We start from the raw sequence: 18,609 nt of genomic DNA on the forward strand, positions 1-18,609 counted from the left end.
AGCACCCCGGTGTAATAGCATGTTATAAGTGTATACTGTGTCTCACTGCTCAGTTTCTGCCACTTGCACATAATTATTCCTCGACGTAGTGAGTGAAGCATAATAGCTGATAAAATGTGCCTTTCATTTTCATAGCAAGATTTTTTTTTTTTTTTTGCGACAGCACTGCGATCACAATGAAACAGAATGTGTTTCAGATCTTTACAACTGCGTCCTTTTCCTCATTGCATCGTGTGGCGCGGTGGTTATAGCCGTCGCCTTCTCGTCAAGGGACGCAGGTTCGGCTCCGTGCTGCTGCTGCCGCTGCAAAAGGCGCTTTCTCCGAATGAATGCAGTAAAAACGACCCAAGTGTAGAAATGGGTGTGTATGTGTAAGCAGCTTGGTGTCCAAACCTGACGCCGTTAGCTGCTTTGAAGAATAGTCTCGGATAAATATGAAAATGTAAATATCTTTTCACATGCTGCTGTTGCAGGGGATCATTGTGAACTTATTTGTGTTTTCCTGTTGAAGAGAGAGTAATAAGAGGCGCCGCTTGTTGGGATTTAGTACTGTGTGTCACCGATCGGGGATTATCGTTCATTTATTCCTTTATTGACAGATGGCTCTGCCAGAGGAGGCTCTGCAAGGCCTCTCCGTTCACATTCCGGATTATTGTTGTTATTTCACATAGCAGCGTCCCCGTCAACACGTTCCTTTCGACGATATTGTTTAGAACGTGTCACATTAGCACCTCAGAGTAAACGTGTGCGGCTGCATCGTGACTCACTGAAAATGAGTAAGGTTCCCTAGAAAGGTTGCACACGAAATGGTAAAATCAGGTAAAAACACAGGTGGAAATGTGGCACTCGGAAGTCCGTGTAAATAATAACAAAATGACACGAAATGTCAGCCTCGCATCAGTCACTTTGAACCGGGAGCGGAGCCTCGAGCAGTCATTGCAAAATCAGCCCTTTCGAAATCACTCGTCTCAGATGTACGATGACAGTGGATTGTTCCCTGATATCATCTGTTTAAATCAAATCATGGAGCACCTTCATCCTACTGCGTGACGCTCATTGTAGGGGCCGCTGGTAGCGTACTGGTTAGAGCCACTGCCTTTGGATCCAAAGGATGCAGCTTCGAACCCACCTCTGTCTGTAGTACCCTTGAGCAAGGCACTTACCCTAAATTACTCCAGTAAAATTACCTAGCTGTATAAATGGGTAAGTAATTGTAACCTTAACATTGTTAGTTGCTTTGGAGAAAAGCATCAGCTAAACTAAAAAATGTACAAAAAAATAAACAGCAGAGATTTATAAATAAAACATTTGAATAAATTGATTTGACACATTTTTTATTCATTTTATTGCCTGTTTGGAATTCCCTGTACATGTATGATCATCAGCAGAACTACGTATCTCCTTCTGTGCTCAGCCGCCCATTTTTTACATTTATTCACTTAGTAGATGCTTTTCTCCAAAGCAACTTACACTGGATACTATGTAGTGTTACTAGCCCACACACCGTATTCACCGTGGTGACTTACACTGCTAGATACACTACTTACAATAGGTCAATCATCCCTACATCAGTGGGACACACTCTCTCTGTGTTACACATTTTGGTAAACCTGTACAACATGTCTTTGGACTGTGGGAGGAAACCAGAGCACCCGGAGGAAACCCACACAGACTGAGTGGGGATCAAACCCACGTTCTCTCACACCACGCAGGTGCTGTGAGACAGCAGAGCTACTTGCTGTGCCACCGTGCAGCGACAGCACGCTGGTGACACACCGATACAAAGGAAGCAACACAGATTTACACTGTATTATTATAGTATATGTTAAAATCAAGAACAGCAAATTACATTGTTCCTCAGGAGTGCAAGCTTGTTGTCCAAATGCGTACGTACCTGAGCTGTCATTCAGATCAAATTATAATTTTACATGATGAAAGAAAATTCATCACTAGGATCCTCCATATATACGGAGAAATACAAGTATAGACTACAACAGCAAAATACTATTAATTTATTAAAAATAAAAAAAACTGGCACAGGACTTTGAAAGATTTTAATGGAATTATAAGCAGACCGGTTTTCCCTTTAATATAACATTTCACCATATTAAAAACCTCCGTTCTATAATATATTAACGTCCGAAATGATCCTTTTAATGGGAAACTCAGAACCCAAACCCCAGAAAAACGGACTTCAGATCCGTTGGGTTTTTCATTCCGTGATAGGCCAAATCCCCATCATGGGCAACGTGCCACACTTCCGACAAGCGCTACAAAGTGGGAGGTAATTAATGTCAGCCGCTGCCGTGGCGATGGTGCCCTGGCTACTGGCCATCGGGTCGCTGTCCCCACGCTGGCCCAGTCTCTGTGAAGAGTCATTCGGGTTCGGAAGTGGCACGTGCCCAGCGCGCGTCCCCACCATCCAAACGATCTGTAGATCCTACCAAAAATTCATTACAATGAACCATTATTTTGACCAAGTCCACTTATAATGTGAGGTTTGCACACTAAGCCGCTCACACCGATTTAGCCATTTATAAAGCATGGTAATTTTCCCTGTATCAGTTCACGGCAAATACCTTGATCGAAGGTACTACAGCAGGAGTGGGATTCAAACCCGGTTCCTTCCAGTACACGGTTCTAAACGCTACGCCACCTGCCGACCTGGGCCTGTCACTCCTGATGGAGCGACTGCTTCCTGATTTTAGACATTTTAGTTTTTCCACAGCAGCGGGAGGTGGGATGTAAATCCAGTGATCTCCAACCACTGTGCTGATTCATCTGTGGGGACCGCGGGGTTGCGGCAGCAGGTTTTCGCCGACGTGATGTTGGCATCACAAGAACTTTAAGCTTCCAAATAGTGAGAAACACAGCGAAAAGCAATTAACAGGTGCAGAGAAGTGTGTCACAGAATTACTGGTTGGACGCGTGATGTCGAACGCTTTCGAAAATGCCGTACCAGTCAAACATGCATTGACACCCACGAGGTCCAGGGGAGTCTGATATTAAGACGGAGGGGCAACACACTCCGTTTTCTGTTTTCAATACTGCACGCTCCGTTAGGTGCACATTCTGTCTTATCGGCGAAACATTTGGATCGGGTCGGGATAATCCCAGACCGGCCCGTGTCAGACATCGTCCTTGGTCCTTTCGCACCCCCTAGGGTTGCGGGTCATGCGGAGCCCATGCATCTGCACACAGGTGTTCTGTGTCACGGGTTCTGATCTGCTCTCTCCTCCGAGGGGTGCCCCCGTGTGATTCCCGACGACAGCCGGAACAAATCCCGCTAATGAGGCTACCGAGTGCCCGCGATCTCGTCCGGCTTCTGTTTCCGCTAGAAATGACTTCTGCGGAACAATTACAGACGTCTCGGTGAAATGCTAATGGCCAAAAATGCTACCGGAGGACGAAAAGAGGAAGAGGAGCGCAACGGTTGGATTTATCCTGCCCCTCCTAGCCAGTGGAAGTGTTTGTTTGTTGGTGAAAATGACCCCTCGGTCAGAACGGCGTTCCTCCTGCCAGTGAGCCGTTTGCCAGTTTGCTGTATGGAGCACCTCATCACCTGATGCTAACTGTGTCCCCTGAGCTGTGGGGGGAAGCTGCTCCCGCGGGTTGCCGTGGGCAACGCTCAGACACAACATCCTTACGGAGTGTCTGAGCCCGGGGCAAGGTGTGGAATGCCGAAAAATGGAGAGTTACTGGAACACTGCGGTCAGGGGTGTCGACGTATGCTGGGAGGTTCCTGTACGCGTGCGATCGGATGTGTGTATATTAATATTTTAACTGAGAATAATCACATGGGTTTCTCCTGTGACCGAGGACCTCTGATCAAAGAGCTACGTGTGTGAGATGGAATTCGGGCGTCGTTCTTCTGATGCACTAATGAGGAACAAATACCATCTAACATAACGGGGAATTATTTTCATTGTGTACATTCTTTCTCTGCCCTGGCTGAATGCCGGAGTCATTCCCTGCAAAGCAGACTAGGAGACTAGTGAACGGGGAAAAAAGGAGAAATGGGGGAGGGGAGGCTTCAGCCTTTTGTTTTGCTTCTGTTTTTTATATCAATACATTTATTTTTTTTTGCTGTACGAAGGACCTTATGCTTATGCAAGTAAAGCATTTTTGGTTTGAAATGGATCCCGGATTTGAGAGAGATGGGGAGGGGGGTCGGAAAAAGGAGGTGGAGTGAAGGGAGTGCGAGATAGAGGGGGCAGCAGAGGGGCGTGTGAGTGCCCATGTAGGTACAACTGAAGCGGTTAGTGCACCCCTTCCCCCCCCACATCAGCCTGTACCACATGCTGCCAGTGCAGCCCAGTCGGTGGTCAGAGTGACAGTGCGGTAAAGGGCAGGTTTGATCAGTCGGATTGTCGCAAACAGGGTAAAAGTGGGAAGAAAGTGTCTGCGCCGCTCCGCCTCCTACTGGCCACCTCTCTGTGAACACTTAAAACACTGGATTTAGGCAGAAAACCCTCTTCACTGATGTGAACCCAGGGCGCGTAGCGCGGGGGACTCGTTTCGTACCCAAGGCCCAGAGGATGCCGGGTGACCTTCAGCCACGCTGGCAAAGGCGACGAGACAAACGGGACGGCGAGAGTCGTGCGCCGTGGGCCACTCGTGCGACACAAAGGCACGTAATGAGAAACACACAGAATAAAGGGCCACCGCAGATGGAGAGGGAAACAAACGTTTGGACTCTGAATGTTAATACGCCTGAAAGAAAGACACTAAAAGCACAAAGACGAACGAGGGGCTGAATGCGCAGTAAATATTCACCCCTGTCGGTGTGTCACTCATCCAACCAAACAAGCTGGAGGTGTGTGAATGTGACCTTTCAACGTTCTCTTTAAGATCTCACATCAGAACGTGTCTTCAACCTTCTTTACATTCAGCGGGAGGCTTTGCACAGCATCCTTGTGTGCGTGCGTGTGTCTGTGTGTGAGAGACTGAGGTTTTCTGCAGGGTTTTTGTGCAAAATTTAAGATGCGGCAAAAGAGACTGGTACCATAGTTGGAGCATTTAAAAAATTCACTGTTTTATTCATCAGCTCCTCATATTATGAGCAATCAAGTTAAGAAATCTCAGACACAAAAATTTTTCCTTTTTCGCAAAATCGAGTTTTCTTCAGTTTTCCTAAAATTTGTCTGCGTTTACCATCCAAACTGACAGATGGCAGTAAAGAGCACCTAAGCAGAGCGGGAGTGTGGGGCCGCCTTAGTTTAACTCATGTCCACGCTGCTCACAGCTCATATCTGGTGTTTCTGATCAATAACAACTTGAGGAATATTATGTATGTTTATGGGATGAGTCAGTCAAAAATCCTTTTCGAATAGTTTGTAGAGTCTACAGGTTTCTGTTTTCACTCATTTAAAATTATTTTTAATTCTAATGTATCTCAAAGTTAACAATATATGAAAATAAAAATTATTGCTAAGCATTTTTATTTATTACCACTATATTGAGCAGTTTTACAGATCCTAACCAGCAAGTACAGGTGGTCCCTGATTTACGATGGTCCGACTTGTGATTTTTCGAATTTATGATGGTGAGCTGGCGATAGACATTCAGTAGAAACCGTACTTCGCATTTTGAATTTAGATTTTTTTTCCTGGGGAAGCGATATGTGGAGCGATACTCTCTTGCGATGCTGGGCAGCGGCAGTGATCCGCATCTCCTAGTCTGTCACACACAGGTGTGTATTAGGTGCATTAAATGCATTTTCAGCTTACGATTTTTTTCGACTTCTGATGAGTTTCGCTGAGCGTAACCCCATCGTAAATTGGGGAGCACCTGTAAATAGAGAGATGTCGGTCTTGCTGACCTTTTATAGACTGTGACTGTGTATTTTTTGAGTTCCAAACAAACGGAGTTACAAACGCATTCCAGTCCCAGCTGTATTTGTAAGGTGAGGAGCTGGTATATTTTATATCAATGGTAAATGAAAATTGGTATGATTTCGTCTTTTTTCAACATTCTCTAGACAAAATTATTGAATATTGTTTTGTGGCCTTTGTTCATGACTGTGAAAGGAGAGGCATTTTTACTCAGTTACAGGTGTCGTTGCTGTGATCTTTTTTTTAAGGTCGGTGGTCACGTGATCCTAGGACAGATCCCAGTGGGGTTCGGAGATCACCGTAGCTCTCACTGGTTTTTGGGAAAAGTGTAAAAACTGAGCAGTGAAAAAATCCCGCTGTGCAAATAATCCGAGCTGGAATTGGGCTCTGTAACAGAGTCGATTGTGACAGCCCGAATTACAGCGCTGAGAAGAATGTGCGAAAATGAGCCGTGACCCGGGAGGAGGAACCGCGGCACTGCTCCCCGGCAGGACCGGCGGGCGGGGTGGCTCATTGCACACAAACTGGTTCCAGCCGGCCTCCGTCCGGCCGCTGGGTTTCAGACCACTTAGCGCACCGCCGAGGCTCAAAGGTTGCCCACCGGGGGGGTCAGGGGGACAGGAGGCGTTAAGTGTTGGCAGCCCGCGCTCTCTTTCCTGTCAGGAACAATAAGCAGACCTTTTTATTCCCCTGAAAGGCGCAGCACCTCTCCTAGTGCTTGTGCTCGCTCGCTCTCTCGCTCGCTCTCTCTCTCTCTCTCTCGTTCGCTCACCCACTCTCTGGTTACGGACCTGGCGCTGCTTTAAGTGGTTCTAAGAGCAGTTCTGTCAGCCTGGCATCCTGACCGCAGCCTCCTCCGAGAGCCTTGACCTTCAATGCCGGCTGCTCTCCTGTCATGTTAACAAGCCGGAGAGTTTTGCAGGGCTGAGCTTTGTGGGTTCGAGAGTGTTTCTCCTCTACGGCTCATCTGGTGCACGGCTCACTGTCAGGCGCTCACAATGTTCCTTTAACCGTGTTCTCCCGGATTTTAGTCAATAAAACAAGCTGGCAGTGGTGTTTCTCTAGAAGGCAGCAGGGGGTGCAGTGATTAAGGAGCTGAATATGTGACCGGTTGGTTGCCGGTTCAAGTCCCGGTACTGGCAGCCTAAGAGGCGTTCAGTTTGACTGGTGTTGGTGAAATAGCCAGCTGTACCTCTTGTACTGCTTGCTGGACAGAAAAAGCACGTGGTGTCAATGTGGTATCCTTCATTAATAAGCTGCGAGGGGTTCTGTTAGGTTTACAGCTCCAGCCATTTGTGACCTGTGATACAGATGACATGTGGAGGTGATGGGCTGCAGGAAGAAGTGAATCGCTCTAGTAGGGTGGATCTCCACTCTGCTGGGTGGTGGGTGTCCTGCTGTATAGTTGGGAAGGGAGGTGAAGGAACATCTTCATGGAGATACTTACAGCTCTGATTTTTAGAAAGCCGTCAGAGTCGGGCTCGAGGGGTGTTGCTGGTGATGTCTTTATTCATAATTTGGAGGCAGTGATACCCATCGTGCTTTATTCTTTTATTCCATCATGTCCTGGTCTGTGCAGAGATTATTAAATTAAATTAATAAATGTAAATCCTATGATTCATCGTACTTTTTTTCGTAGTGTGTATAAACACAGACTGTATAAATACATGAACATTCAAACCAGTGACCAACCACTTGAACAGTGTATAATTCAAAGAGACAGTCTATAAACACACAGAAATGGCACAAATGCATAGATCACTGTATAAATGCATAGGCTGTGTATAAAAATATTGACCAATGTGATGCAACTTCATGGAGCAGTGAGGAGGCCGAAGAAAAGTGGGTCTGGGAACCCTTCTTTAATGTTGAAAGGGATTCAGCAGCTCCGAGGGACAACAGGAGCTCATTCCACCACATTGGGAGGAAAACCGATAGAAGAAGCCAAGCTTTTTAAACACTTGTATGACAGTGGCAATTATGAAAGATTGAACAAATTTGCCTTTGTGTGTGAGCTCTTCTTGTTTTTTATTAACAGTTTGAGCCCCACCACATAGAGAATATCCTTATGATATTACAGACCTGTGGAGTAGATGAAGTCTCCTTAAGTGAGCTGCAGAACCGCTCATCACGACTTGGCCCTCGCTGAGCTCCCACTTGCACGGGGTGTGTGGAATGGTTGGATCGGGTCGGGTTATGCAGCGGTGATGGCAGAGAGCGCTCCTGTTTGTGTCTGTTCCATCACGGGTCACCTACTATCTCCAGTCACTTGTTTATTCATTTCTTTATTTGCTTCTTGCCCGTTTCTTATTGGAAACGGGCTGCTTGATATTTGAGGGGGGAACAACGTGCAAGAATGGCCCCTTTAATACGAGAGCGATCGGCGCTGATAGGGGCCCTGCGTTATCGCTCTGTTTCGCTATAAATATTCCCATTTTGCCGGCGGAGAGGTGGAATTGATTCAGTAAGTGGGTGACCTTGCGAGTGGGAGGGATCTGCGTCGGCATTAAGGGATCAGTCCAGGAGCTTGTGGGAAATGCGCCGAGGCCCGCGTGGGATCCATTTTCAGGGTACCTAATTGCTGATCCAAGCCTTCGCAACCGACCGTTGAAACGCGGTGGAACGGACGTCTGACAGCTGACGTCTGAGAGGGCAACTCAAGAGCTTCTGTGGGTCTCGTCATCAAACGCGGCATACATACTCGGAGGGAGCATCCGAGAGATTTGCCGCAGTTCTTGTGATGATGGTGAGATCTTTGCAGGACTTGCTGCTGCTTCCAATGAACTGGAAAGCCATGGTTACCCTCATCTGCTGGCGTCGATACTAAGCAAACGGACATGTGTGCCCGCAAGGCCGTCGGTCAAGTAGCTTCTTCTCACGACACATTCAGTTGAACGTGCAAATGAACCAGACCGCTTGTTGGAACCATCAGCCTGGAAAGAGCCGTGAAATCTGTGGGGTTTAACTATGGCAATGTAGTCAAAACCTGACCCCTAAGGTCATCTGAAGGTTCTCACAAATTGTGGATGACTTTCCACATTTGAGCATATAATACAGTATGTAGTGGTAATAAGATATCGGTACAGGTGGTCTTTGGCTTGCAGGGTTCTGCTCCGATAGTCCTGTCACAAGTCAACTCCATCGTACATCAGAAATCTTTTTATAGAACATGAACAATAAGGATTTGTATACAGTTAACACGAATGAATGCAAAGTTATATAAAAGGATTTTGTTATATTTTTATTAACTTCACGTATTATACACTTTAAATTATCTATCTATCTATCTATCTATCTATCTATCTATCTATCTATCTATCTATCTATCTATCTGTGTAGTCCCATGACTATAGAAACATTGCAGACAACATGAAGACAGTTTGGTTATGAGCAGTGATTTGCTAGAGGCTGCACACTATGGTAAAGTGCAGTACAGCTTGGGTAACACACTGTTGCATTATTTACCAGTTGCTTTTTATCCAAAGGGACCTGCACAGCCTACATTTTATACATCTGGGTGTATCAGCTTTACTCAAATGAGTGCAGATGAGGTGCAAATGGAGGTTCGACAAATGTTCAGAGCTTTGCTTTCCATCATTATTACCATGATAGAATGTAATCGAGTCTGTCTGTGTGTGTGTGTGTGTGTGTGTGTGTGTGTGTGTGTGTGTGTGTGTGTGTGTGTGTGTGTGTGTGTGTGTGTGTGTGTATATACGCACGCGCACCTCACTTTCTCCCTCCCTCTCGCACCCAGCCCCAGGTGTGTGCAGATGCTTTTCCACCCCCTGCTTTTAATGTCATTACCCATCAGCCACCTCAGAAGCTCCATGGCTCATATGGCCCGCGCCTCATATTGCCGTTCAAATTAGTGCAGCCAATAAGGCAGGGTGAAAAAAATCATCTCAACAGATTGAACGGTGAAATGTTGATATCGGAGATTAAATTAATGCAAGTGAGACCAAAACAATATCTAATTAAAATCATTTGAAAAATGACTTGGAAATTGCTTTTGACACCGGAGTTTACACAGGCTGTCATGAATATCCGTGGACGTCAGGGTACTTTCGGCGCTCCGGGAGACGAGTCACGGAGACGATGGCGCTGTCCTCGCTGTCCAGCAACGGGGCGTCTCAATCAGCCCCCTACAGCAGCTCTGAAAGTCGACCGTGAAGCCATTTAAACAAGCATCGCTGATCTTGCAGTCCAGCAGAGCAACCACACCTCTGCACTCTGCCAGGGAATATCTGGGTGCTATTGAGGGCATTTAATCAAAGGTGTGTGTGTATGTGAGAGAGAGAGAGAGAGAGAGAGAGACTTTGGAAAGCTGTAAAGGAGTCAGTAGCGCTGTGAGAGAATGCAGAATGACCAGTGAGGTGTTAGAGTTGGGCTGTGAGCGTTTATCGACTGGTTTCCTCAATTAGCATGTGAGTTAATTGATTTATATGTTTGATATCTGTGAGCCATATTTGTTTGTGCTGTTACTCCAGTACCCCCTTGTGCACCTTAAAAGCGAATACATAGATAATCATAGCAGATGGTGTTGGACTTATTTATGTAGGCGGGTGGAGATCAGGAGAGAAGTGGCTCTGAAAGAGATGGGTTCGAGATCCTTCTTGGATGCTGGGAGGAATTCAGCAGCTCCGAGGGCCACAGCAGCTCATTGTACCACACTGGGGACTCATTTGAAAATCAACAGACTTTCACTTTTGGATCGATTGTCAGTGGGACCATCAAAGGTTCGGAGGCGGAGGGTCACAGCGCTCTTGGTGGGGTGCAGGGGCTAATCAGGTCTTGTAGGTGTCGGGGTGCAGATAATTTGACCATTTTGTAAACAACAATCTACTGTCACATCTAACATGTTATTCACCCCGAAAAGGACTGTAATGTAAAAAATCTTACAAAACAGAAAAAGGCGGTCAGCGGTTATAGCGGTTTGAACGGGACCAGCAAGACGTCCGTGTAACTCGGCTGCCCCGTGGTGGTGAGGATTTTCGAAGTTGCGCTCCATCTCTCCCGGGTTGTGAGTTGGGCACGCGTGACCGGAAGGAGCCCAAACAGACGGCTGCTGACTCGGCCTGTGGGTGACCGTTTGAGCAGCTCTGGAGTGAGTTACGGAGGTATAGGGGACCCACGAGGACCCGTCTCCGTCCCGCTGGCTGAGGACGGTCCCTACTGAGTCAGACATATCAGACACAGTGTAAAAAGGTTCAGTTGTGTGGGAGATCTGTAAAAACACTTCTTATTCCTTTCACAGAATTTCATAAATTAGTCTGAGATCAATATGGAGTTAAACTGGGGAAAGGAAGCAGAAATCAATGGCTTTTACAGCTGCCTATTAGCGCAGGCGTTAATTGTGTGGCGCAGCGCCCGTTTTCTCCTCGCTGTCCACGAGATCTTGTTATCGTTCTCAAAGGCGCCTTCATTATGACACGGTCATGCCCTTTACGACCGTTTAATGGACCCGCTGGTCCCCAGCAAGGCCTAATTAGGACCTTTGTCACTTCCCTCTTGATAACAGAAGTGAATGTGTGTCCGCTGTTATTGGAGCCCGAACACGGGTGAGAAGACGAGATCCGGAGGAAAGGCTGAACGTTCATCAAGCAGGACCAGTAACGTGGCCTGTCGCCGTGGAAACGCCATCTCTTGCTGTTAATTATGATGACAGACAGGGTTTCTAGGTCTGAGAGCCGCTACACAATCCTCGGCAGTATCAGAACGGGGTAGGAGGAGTGTACCAATGTTCGCCTGCACCAATGGTGCACATGTTGGATATTTTGGCACAGGGGTATTGGGGCATCAGGGTATTGGAACATCTCAGCCTCTGGGTAGATGCCACTGTTCCCCATTAGCTGTCCTTTCAGAGGATCTGGACCCATCCTCCTACATGTGTCCACACCACCAAAGTCCCAGGTGTACACCAAGTCACTTGAATGTTAGCAGATCTCCGAATGTCCCTGGAGTTAAATTCTGGTACCTAGTGTGAAATCAGAGGGTGGACCTTACTGGGTTTACCATTGGTTTACCCTAATGGGTGGAACCTGATGGGTAGAGCCTGCTGCACATAGTCTCACAAGTGGGGGTTGGAGCCTGATGGGTGTGACTGTAAGGTGGGGTTTGGGTGGGGCGTGTGAGTGGGGACTGATGGATGGGGTCGGAGAGGTAGAGCCTAGGTAAGGGTTGGTGGGCGTGGCCTGCTGTGTGGAGCCTGATGGGTCTATGGGAGCATCTCACTGAAGTTGCGACAGTCCAGTCCCATCAGGACATCCCATTGTTACGGCTATTGCAGGCACACATCCTCTGCGGCCGGAAGCACCGCCTTTGAGAGCTTCCATCAAATTATTCATCTGATGCCGCACAATGTGCATAATTACATGGAATGTTGCATACAAATTCTCAAGTGCATAGAATTATTCTGATAGATTAAAATACTAATTAGGTGGGCTAGCGTGGAGTTCGGAGAACATTACAGGGTTCAGCACGTTCAGGTGATTTGCATATTCTTCATCTGGCAAGTGTGTCAACAATGGTGCTTTTTTCCAACTCGAATTTATTCGCATGCAAACAAACAGCCCAGCATTATGCACACACATATAAATAATTTCCATTGTGTCTTATGTAGTGCTTAATCCATAAAGGCCGAGCTTCATTTCTTAGGCTTTTGAAGGTCTGACATCACAGACGCCCTCGTTTAATGCATTTTTATTCAGAAATGTAGGTGTTGATTTATTCATAAATAATGAACCAATTTGCAAATTACTGAAAATAAATTAGTTTCGAGGAATAATGCATACAGTCGGTGGAACTGCGTGTAGTCCAGCCCCTCTCCTCGCTGGAGCATCATTTTCGGAAACCCCGATCCTGAGCAGCGGTTGGCATAGAGGTTAAAGCACCGGCATGTCAGGGAGTAGGTTGCTGATTCACGTCCCAGCCAGGTGCATGCAAAATAAACGGAGAAACGCTGTGTTTTGTCAAGCTGCTGTTGAGTCCTGAACTTGTGTGTTAATTATAATTATAATTCATTGTGGGATTTCATATGTGGGCCAGCTCACCTCCACCTGTGTGGTCTGTCTTTGGGAGGAGAGCCTGTAATCTCTGTCCCTGGTCACACCCACTCCTCTCTTCTTTTCCACAGTGAAACAAGCAAATGCCCTGGAGAAGGAAACCGGAGTGGGAATCCTGGAGGCCGGAGTCACCGATGTGAGTTGGACAAAGAATTCTGATGTTCTGCCTTTTTAAAGACCTTTGCTGAGTGGTGATTTTACACAAAACAAGCAGTAAAGAAAGAGTAAAACTCAAGATGGATTTCGTACATCAAAGAGCGTCTACCTGAGGCCCGTCTTCCAGGAAAAATCCTTGAGACGTATCTTTGTGATGCTGAAGCAAAGCCGCAGATAGAGTGGAACATCAGTCCATCTACTCATTCATTATTAATAAGCCTTATCCAGTGTAGGGTTGCGGTGATCCAGAGTCCGTCTTGGAATCCCAGGGTGTGAGGCGGGGTGCACCCTGGATGGAATGCCAGTCCATCACAGTGCAGCCACACGCAGACACACACAAACACTATGGGCAATTTAGACTCACCGATCCACCTTAAACATGACTTTGGACTGTGGGAGGAAACCAGAGTACTTAGACAAAACCCACATGAACACAGGAAGAACATGCAGACTCTATGCAGACTGAGATTTATTCAAACCCTCATCTGAAGGCACAACACAGGAATTGTAAGACACCAGTGGCATCTGTGGAAGAGCAGCTCTAAAGCTTGTCATTTTATTTCTATACATTTCTATAAAAAGTAGTACACGGTAATATAGGATGATGCCATTTGTAAACATAGGTTTTAGGATCAGCGTCTCAGCATTAATGTCAAGCATCCGTCATAAGTGCAGAAATCCTTTATTTTCCGCCCATTCACACTCAGCCGAGCAGATTAGCGTCGAGCGTGCCGTCCCAGCTAGTGGCGCCGCAGTCGCTCTGCCTCGGTGCGTGTGTGTCCAATTGAAGCTGTCAGTCAAAGCGGCGGCGCGGAGCAGCGACACGCGGATGAGCGGCGTGGGGAATTTGCACCGATCCGCTGCCATCGGCAACGGCATTCACATTCATAACTAGGAGGATGACTGGTCTTTTCAGAAGTGCATGGTCATGTGACCTGAGTTGATGGACTGGGGTTCAAGTGCCACTGAGGTCAGGAGGCAAAGCCATTCCCTTCAGGGTGTCAATACAAGGGCCAGCAGGTGGCGTGGTGGTTAGCACTGCTGCCTTTGTATTGGCAAGGGTTCAATCCCACCTCCTGCTGTACTACGCTTGATCAAGGTACTGACACTGAACTGCTCCAGTAAAACCTACCATGCTGTAAAAATCATCGTAAGCTGCTTTGCAGAAACGCATCGCCTAAATATAAAGATCCGTTTATGATTTTTTTCCAAATCTGTGGACCAGCAATAATATGGAGAAGAAAAAGAGCTGTTGATTTAAAACACCATCCATGTCATCAGGCAGTGTTCTGGTCAGCCTGAAAGCTCAGATTAATCAGGAGGAGATGTACTTTTACCGCGATCTGACCTCCTTTAGGCAAAAAAGGCCTTTCATGAAAGCACGTTCACCTCCGTGCGCAAGAACTCTCTCGCCTCATGTCTTTCAGGAACGAACCGTGGTGCCTTTGTAGAGGAACTCCTTGTGATATGTTTAATGACACTTTATTCTTTAACAAGCTGTAATTTCTCTAGGACTGAATATAAAATTATGTATGTCTGGCCAAGGTGCTTTGATATACATAATTCTGTATTATTCTACAGCTCGAGCATTACTGGGACAAAATGCTCGAACCTGCTCTGTGAGCCCTATTTGAATGGGGACAATGAAAGCGCTATCTGTTTATGGCTGTTATGCAGCCGAAATTTTCATTACAAAAGTAATATTGAGCATCAGTCTGATGATAGATGATGAGATGATAGAAATTTACATTCGAAGTGATAAATATTCAGATTTGTTTACTCTCAGGTGAAAATCGAATCAAGGGGCTATTGATGTGTAGGCTGCTTTTTAAACCAAAGACATCACGTCCCAGTTGGGTTTGATATGGAAATGAGGCCAGAGGCATGCTGGGATAGCTCTGGAGGTGTCTGGCACTTCAGATGTTTTTCTAGAATGTAGTTCTGCTGTTGCTGACAGCAGCCAACTGGTTCAGTCACTTCTAGGGGTCAATCTACCATCCTGTGTGCACCAGTCTGGACCGTCACCTTCGCTGTCCAGCCACCCCAGCCACCTCCACCAGCTCCATTGACCTCTGACAATTCAGTTGATCTCCACCAAGTCCACTCATCTCAACAATCCCCATCTCACCTGTACTAACCCAACTTACCTCAACCAAACCCGTCCACGTCAACCATCGCCATCCACCTCCTCCAGTTTATTGACTTCTGCCAAGCACATTGACCTCCATCAGTCCTACTGACTTCTCCCAGACCAGTGAACCTCGAGCAGTTGCACTGAACCGCACCAGCCCAGTTGACCTCCACCAGCTGCATTAATTTCAACCATCCCTATGCACTTGCATCAATCAGCCTGATCCTTCTTCACTAGTCCCACTGACATCCACAATCCTTGCTTACCTCTACCAACGCCATGTGGTCAACCACCCCCATCTACCTTTACCATCCCAATCCACCTCCACCAACTTACTGATCTCTGCCAACAATAATGACCTCCACCAACCCGATGAACCTCTAGCAGCTCCATAGACCTCCACAGACCACATTGACTTCCACCACTTCCACTGACCTACACCAACCCAACAAATCTCCACCAATGCCTCTGACTTCCACTAATACCACTGGCCTCCACCAATGCCGCTGTCCTCTGCAATCCAATAAATCTTCATCAGCCTCACCGATCTCCACCATCCCTATTGTCTTCCACAAACCCAGCTGACCACCAACCAACCTCATACACCTCTGCTGACCCCATCCCTCATCTAATACAAATGCATCCGTATCCCTCCACCATCTCAGCTCACGCCACGAACCAGTCTGTCTTCATCTCATCCTCTGTCAGTCCTCTCCTTTGTTCGGTCTTGCTCTCGTCTATAAAATGGCGTAGGTCTTATGTGATGCTACTTGTGTGTCCTTTTGTTTGGAAGTTGGGCGTAACTGTGGCAACCTTTACAGGAAGTTGAGAGCGGCAGATTGCAGTTGTGTTGTTTCTGAAGTTGGCTCGAGGCTGCCGAGAGTTAAATCATTCCGTATCATCAGCGAGAACAAAATGTCCTCTGTGTGTCAGGGTTGTATAACATTACTTTAGAAAATATTGCTTTTGAGTGGAAGGATGCAGCTATTAAGCGGCAACACTCATCAAATCATAAAAAACATTACAAAATACAAAGCATTACACAACTTATAAAGGCTCTCGTCAGCTGAGCCCCCACAAAAGCCTCGGGTTCAGGGATCTGTCCCTTTTTCTAAAAGTTGTCTATGAACCACAAAACAAATTATTTATTATAATTAATATACCACTTATATTAACATAAACTATTAACATTAGTTATTTATTCATTCTTTAAATGTCTGAATTGTTCCGGCTGCTTCAGGTTCTATTGAACATTATCTGTGTTCGGCAGGTCGGAGACTGGAGGGGAGTGCTGGCGTTCTGCTGTCAACTAGCAAAGAATATAAATGATGATAATAACATTAGGAATAACTGGCATCAAGGTCTCATTTGTTGATGAGTAAAAAAGAGCAGCAGGTGATATAGAGGTTGCAGCCATCACTTTCCAGGTGAAGGAACTGGGTTCAAATCCCCACCTCTAATATGGTACCTTTAATCTAGTTCCTTACCCTGAACAGACACGGTAAAATTTGACCCCGCTGTAAAAATGCGAGTGTAAGTACCAGATTATTAATAACTGGTTTTTGCAACCGAACTGTCTTCTGTCATAGTGCAAACACAAGAACAAAGTCTGGCATTGGGAAAATGATATGCAGAATTCATGATGAGCTAATCCTACAAGGTAGTTGCTCCTTTTGCACCATTACCTGTTATAAGAGACCTGGTCAGTTCTGATGGTCCACAGCCACTTTCACACCAACGCTTATTGTTCCATTTCACGGTGTGTCTCTCCCTATCCCCTTGTGATAAATTACGATTTATCAGGTTTTATTACAATCCACAAAGCTTGGCGTCAGCGGCCCATTGACACTCACAGGGCTCCTCCTGCCGCTTCGGTTCCTGAACCACTCCTGAACCTCCTGGCCCTGGAACAGAAGAACATTCCAGCACGTTGGTGGAACTCAGCAATGGGCAATGAGTTTGTCGGCTGTAATTATATCCAACACGGCCCGCAATTCATTAACACATCTCTCCTATTAACTGATGTGCTCTTTGGATGTAAAGTAATTTTTTCTGCTTTGAAAACACTGGCTGTCAGAGGCTATGGAGTCTATTATTTTAACTAAATGGGGGATATTGTTAGATAACACTTCCATTGTCCATAAATGGCAGAAATTAATTGAGCTGCAGCGCTAATCAGTATTGCCGTCCCTTTCAACCGCCCCGTTCTCGCATCTCGGAGGACGAGAGGCGCCGTTTCGCGCGGTTAAGGGTTAACGGACGGATGACGTGTGGCGCTGCTGCCGGAATCAGCCGTGACTCCGCTTTGTTTCCAGCTCAGGCACACAAAGACAATTAGGGATGAACCAGAAAGGAACGTGGCCTTTTACAGTGATTATTTATTTTGTTTTTCATTTAGATGTGAGTGTGAATTTCATTTGGCTGCAGAGTAGAAAACAAATCATTCTTTTCTGTCATTTTTTCCCCAAATGGATCTTTAAGTGAATTTTTCTCTTCTAGTGGTGCCGTCATTCTAGATGCTTTCTGTCAGTTTTAATACGTTAGAATAAGAATTGATGAAATAATTACAGAAACGTCCTTCGAGCACGGTACTTTTACCTGTCATCTGTAAAAACATAGTAAGCATGGGGTCATAGGTCAACTGGGATTTGAAAACACACAGTGACATCATTGTCAGGGAGATCCAGAGTGCACCAAAGGACCTGGAGTGTAACACAAAAGTTTATATTTAATATTTATGATTTAGTCCAATGGCAGCCAGGCACGTGATTTACCATGCACACCGTGGTATTGCCAAACAGAGCCCTCGCCCATGCGTGTCACTTACCATCACAGATCCATACCCACAAGCCATCACTGCAAAACACAATATAACAATAAAACTTTTATTATTATTATTATTATAAGGGACATCACTGTAATTTTACTACTCCTACTACTAATAATAATAATAATAATATTTGTAACTTTTTAAAATTCTGTAATTTCCACAGATGCACAAAGTAAAATAAGATGTTTTATTAACACAATTGGCTCTGTTTATTTTTAAAATTCTTTGGGACCTGAAAATTCAGGTCACTGGGGTGCAGCCCAGCTAAATTAAATGATTAGAAAACAGTTTTTCAGTGAATAAAGATATGTTCATATTCAGACCACTGCATCAATCAGGACACTGTGACAATGCGGTAATAGCGGCTCACTGCCAATTGCACGCTCTCGAGGGTGTGTACGTGTGTACGTGTATGTGTGTGTTTATGCGTGTGGCGTGTGTCAAGGGTCTCTGTTTTGAAATTGTGTCCCGCTGCTAGTGCGGACCCTTTGCAGATTTCAATTCAGCGCTTCGCAGCCACATAATGGAATTTGATGCTCGCGACGGAGAAATTAGCATATAATCCCATCAGGCGTCGGTCGGGTGGGGAGATGAGCA

General features: G+C 46.0%; 1 protein-coding gene across 1 annotated transcript in view; it reads left to right on the top strand.

The window, feature by feature from the left end:
- Window positions 1–18,609, top strand: part of ptprn2 (protein tyrosine phosphatase receptor type N2) — a 92,953-nt gene that overhangs the window by 33,565 nt on the left and 40,779 nt on the right. The window contains exon 12 of the mRNA XM_018757902.2: window positions 12,967–13,031. Coding sequence (XP_018613418.1) covers window positions 12,967–13,031 — 65 coding nt within the window. The remainder of the gene's footprint in view (window positions 1–12,966; window positions 13,032–18,609) is intronic.

Source organism: Scleropages formosus, chromosome 7, assembly GCF_900964775.1.
Source record: "Scleropages formosus chromosome 7, fSclFor1.1, whole genome shotgun sequence".
NCBI classification, from domain to species: domain Eukaryota; kingdom Metazoa; phylum Chordata; class Actinopteri; order Osteoglossiformes; family Osteoglossidae; genus Scleropages; species Scleropages formosus.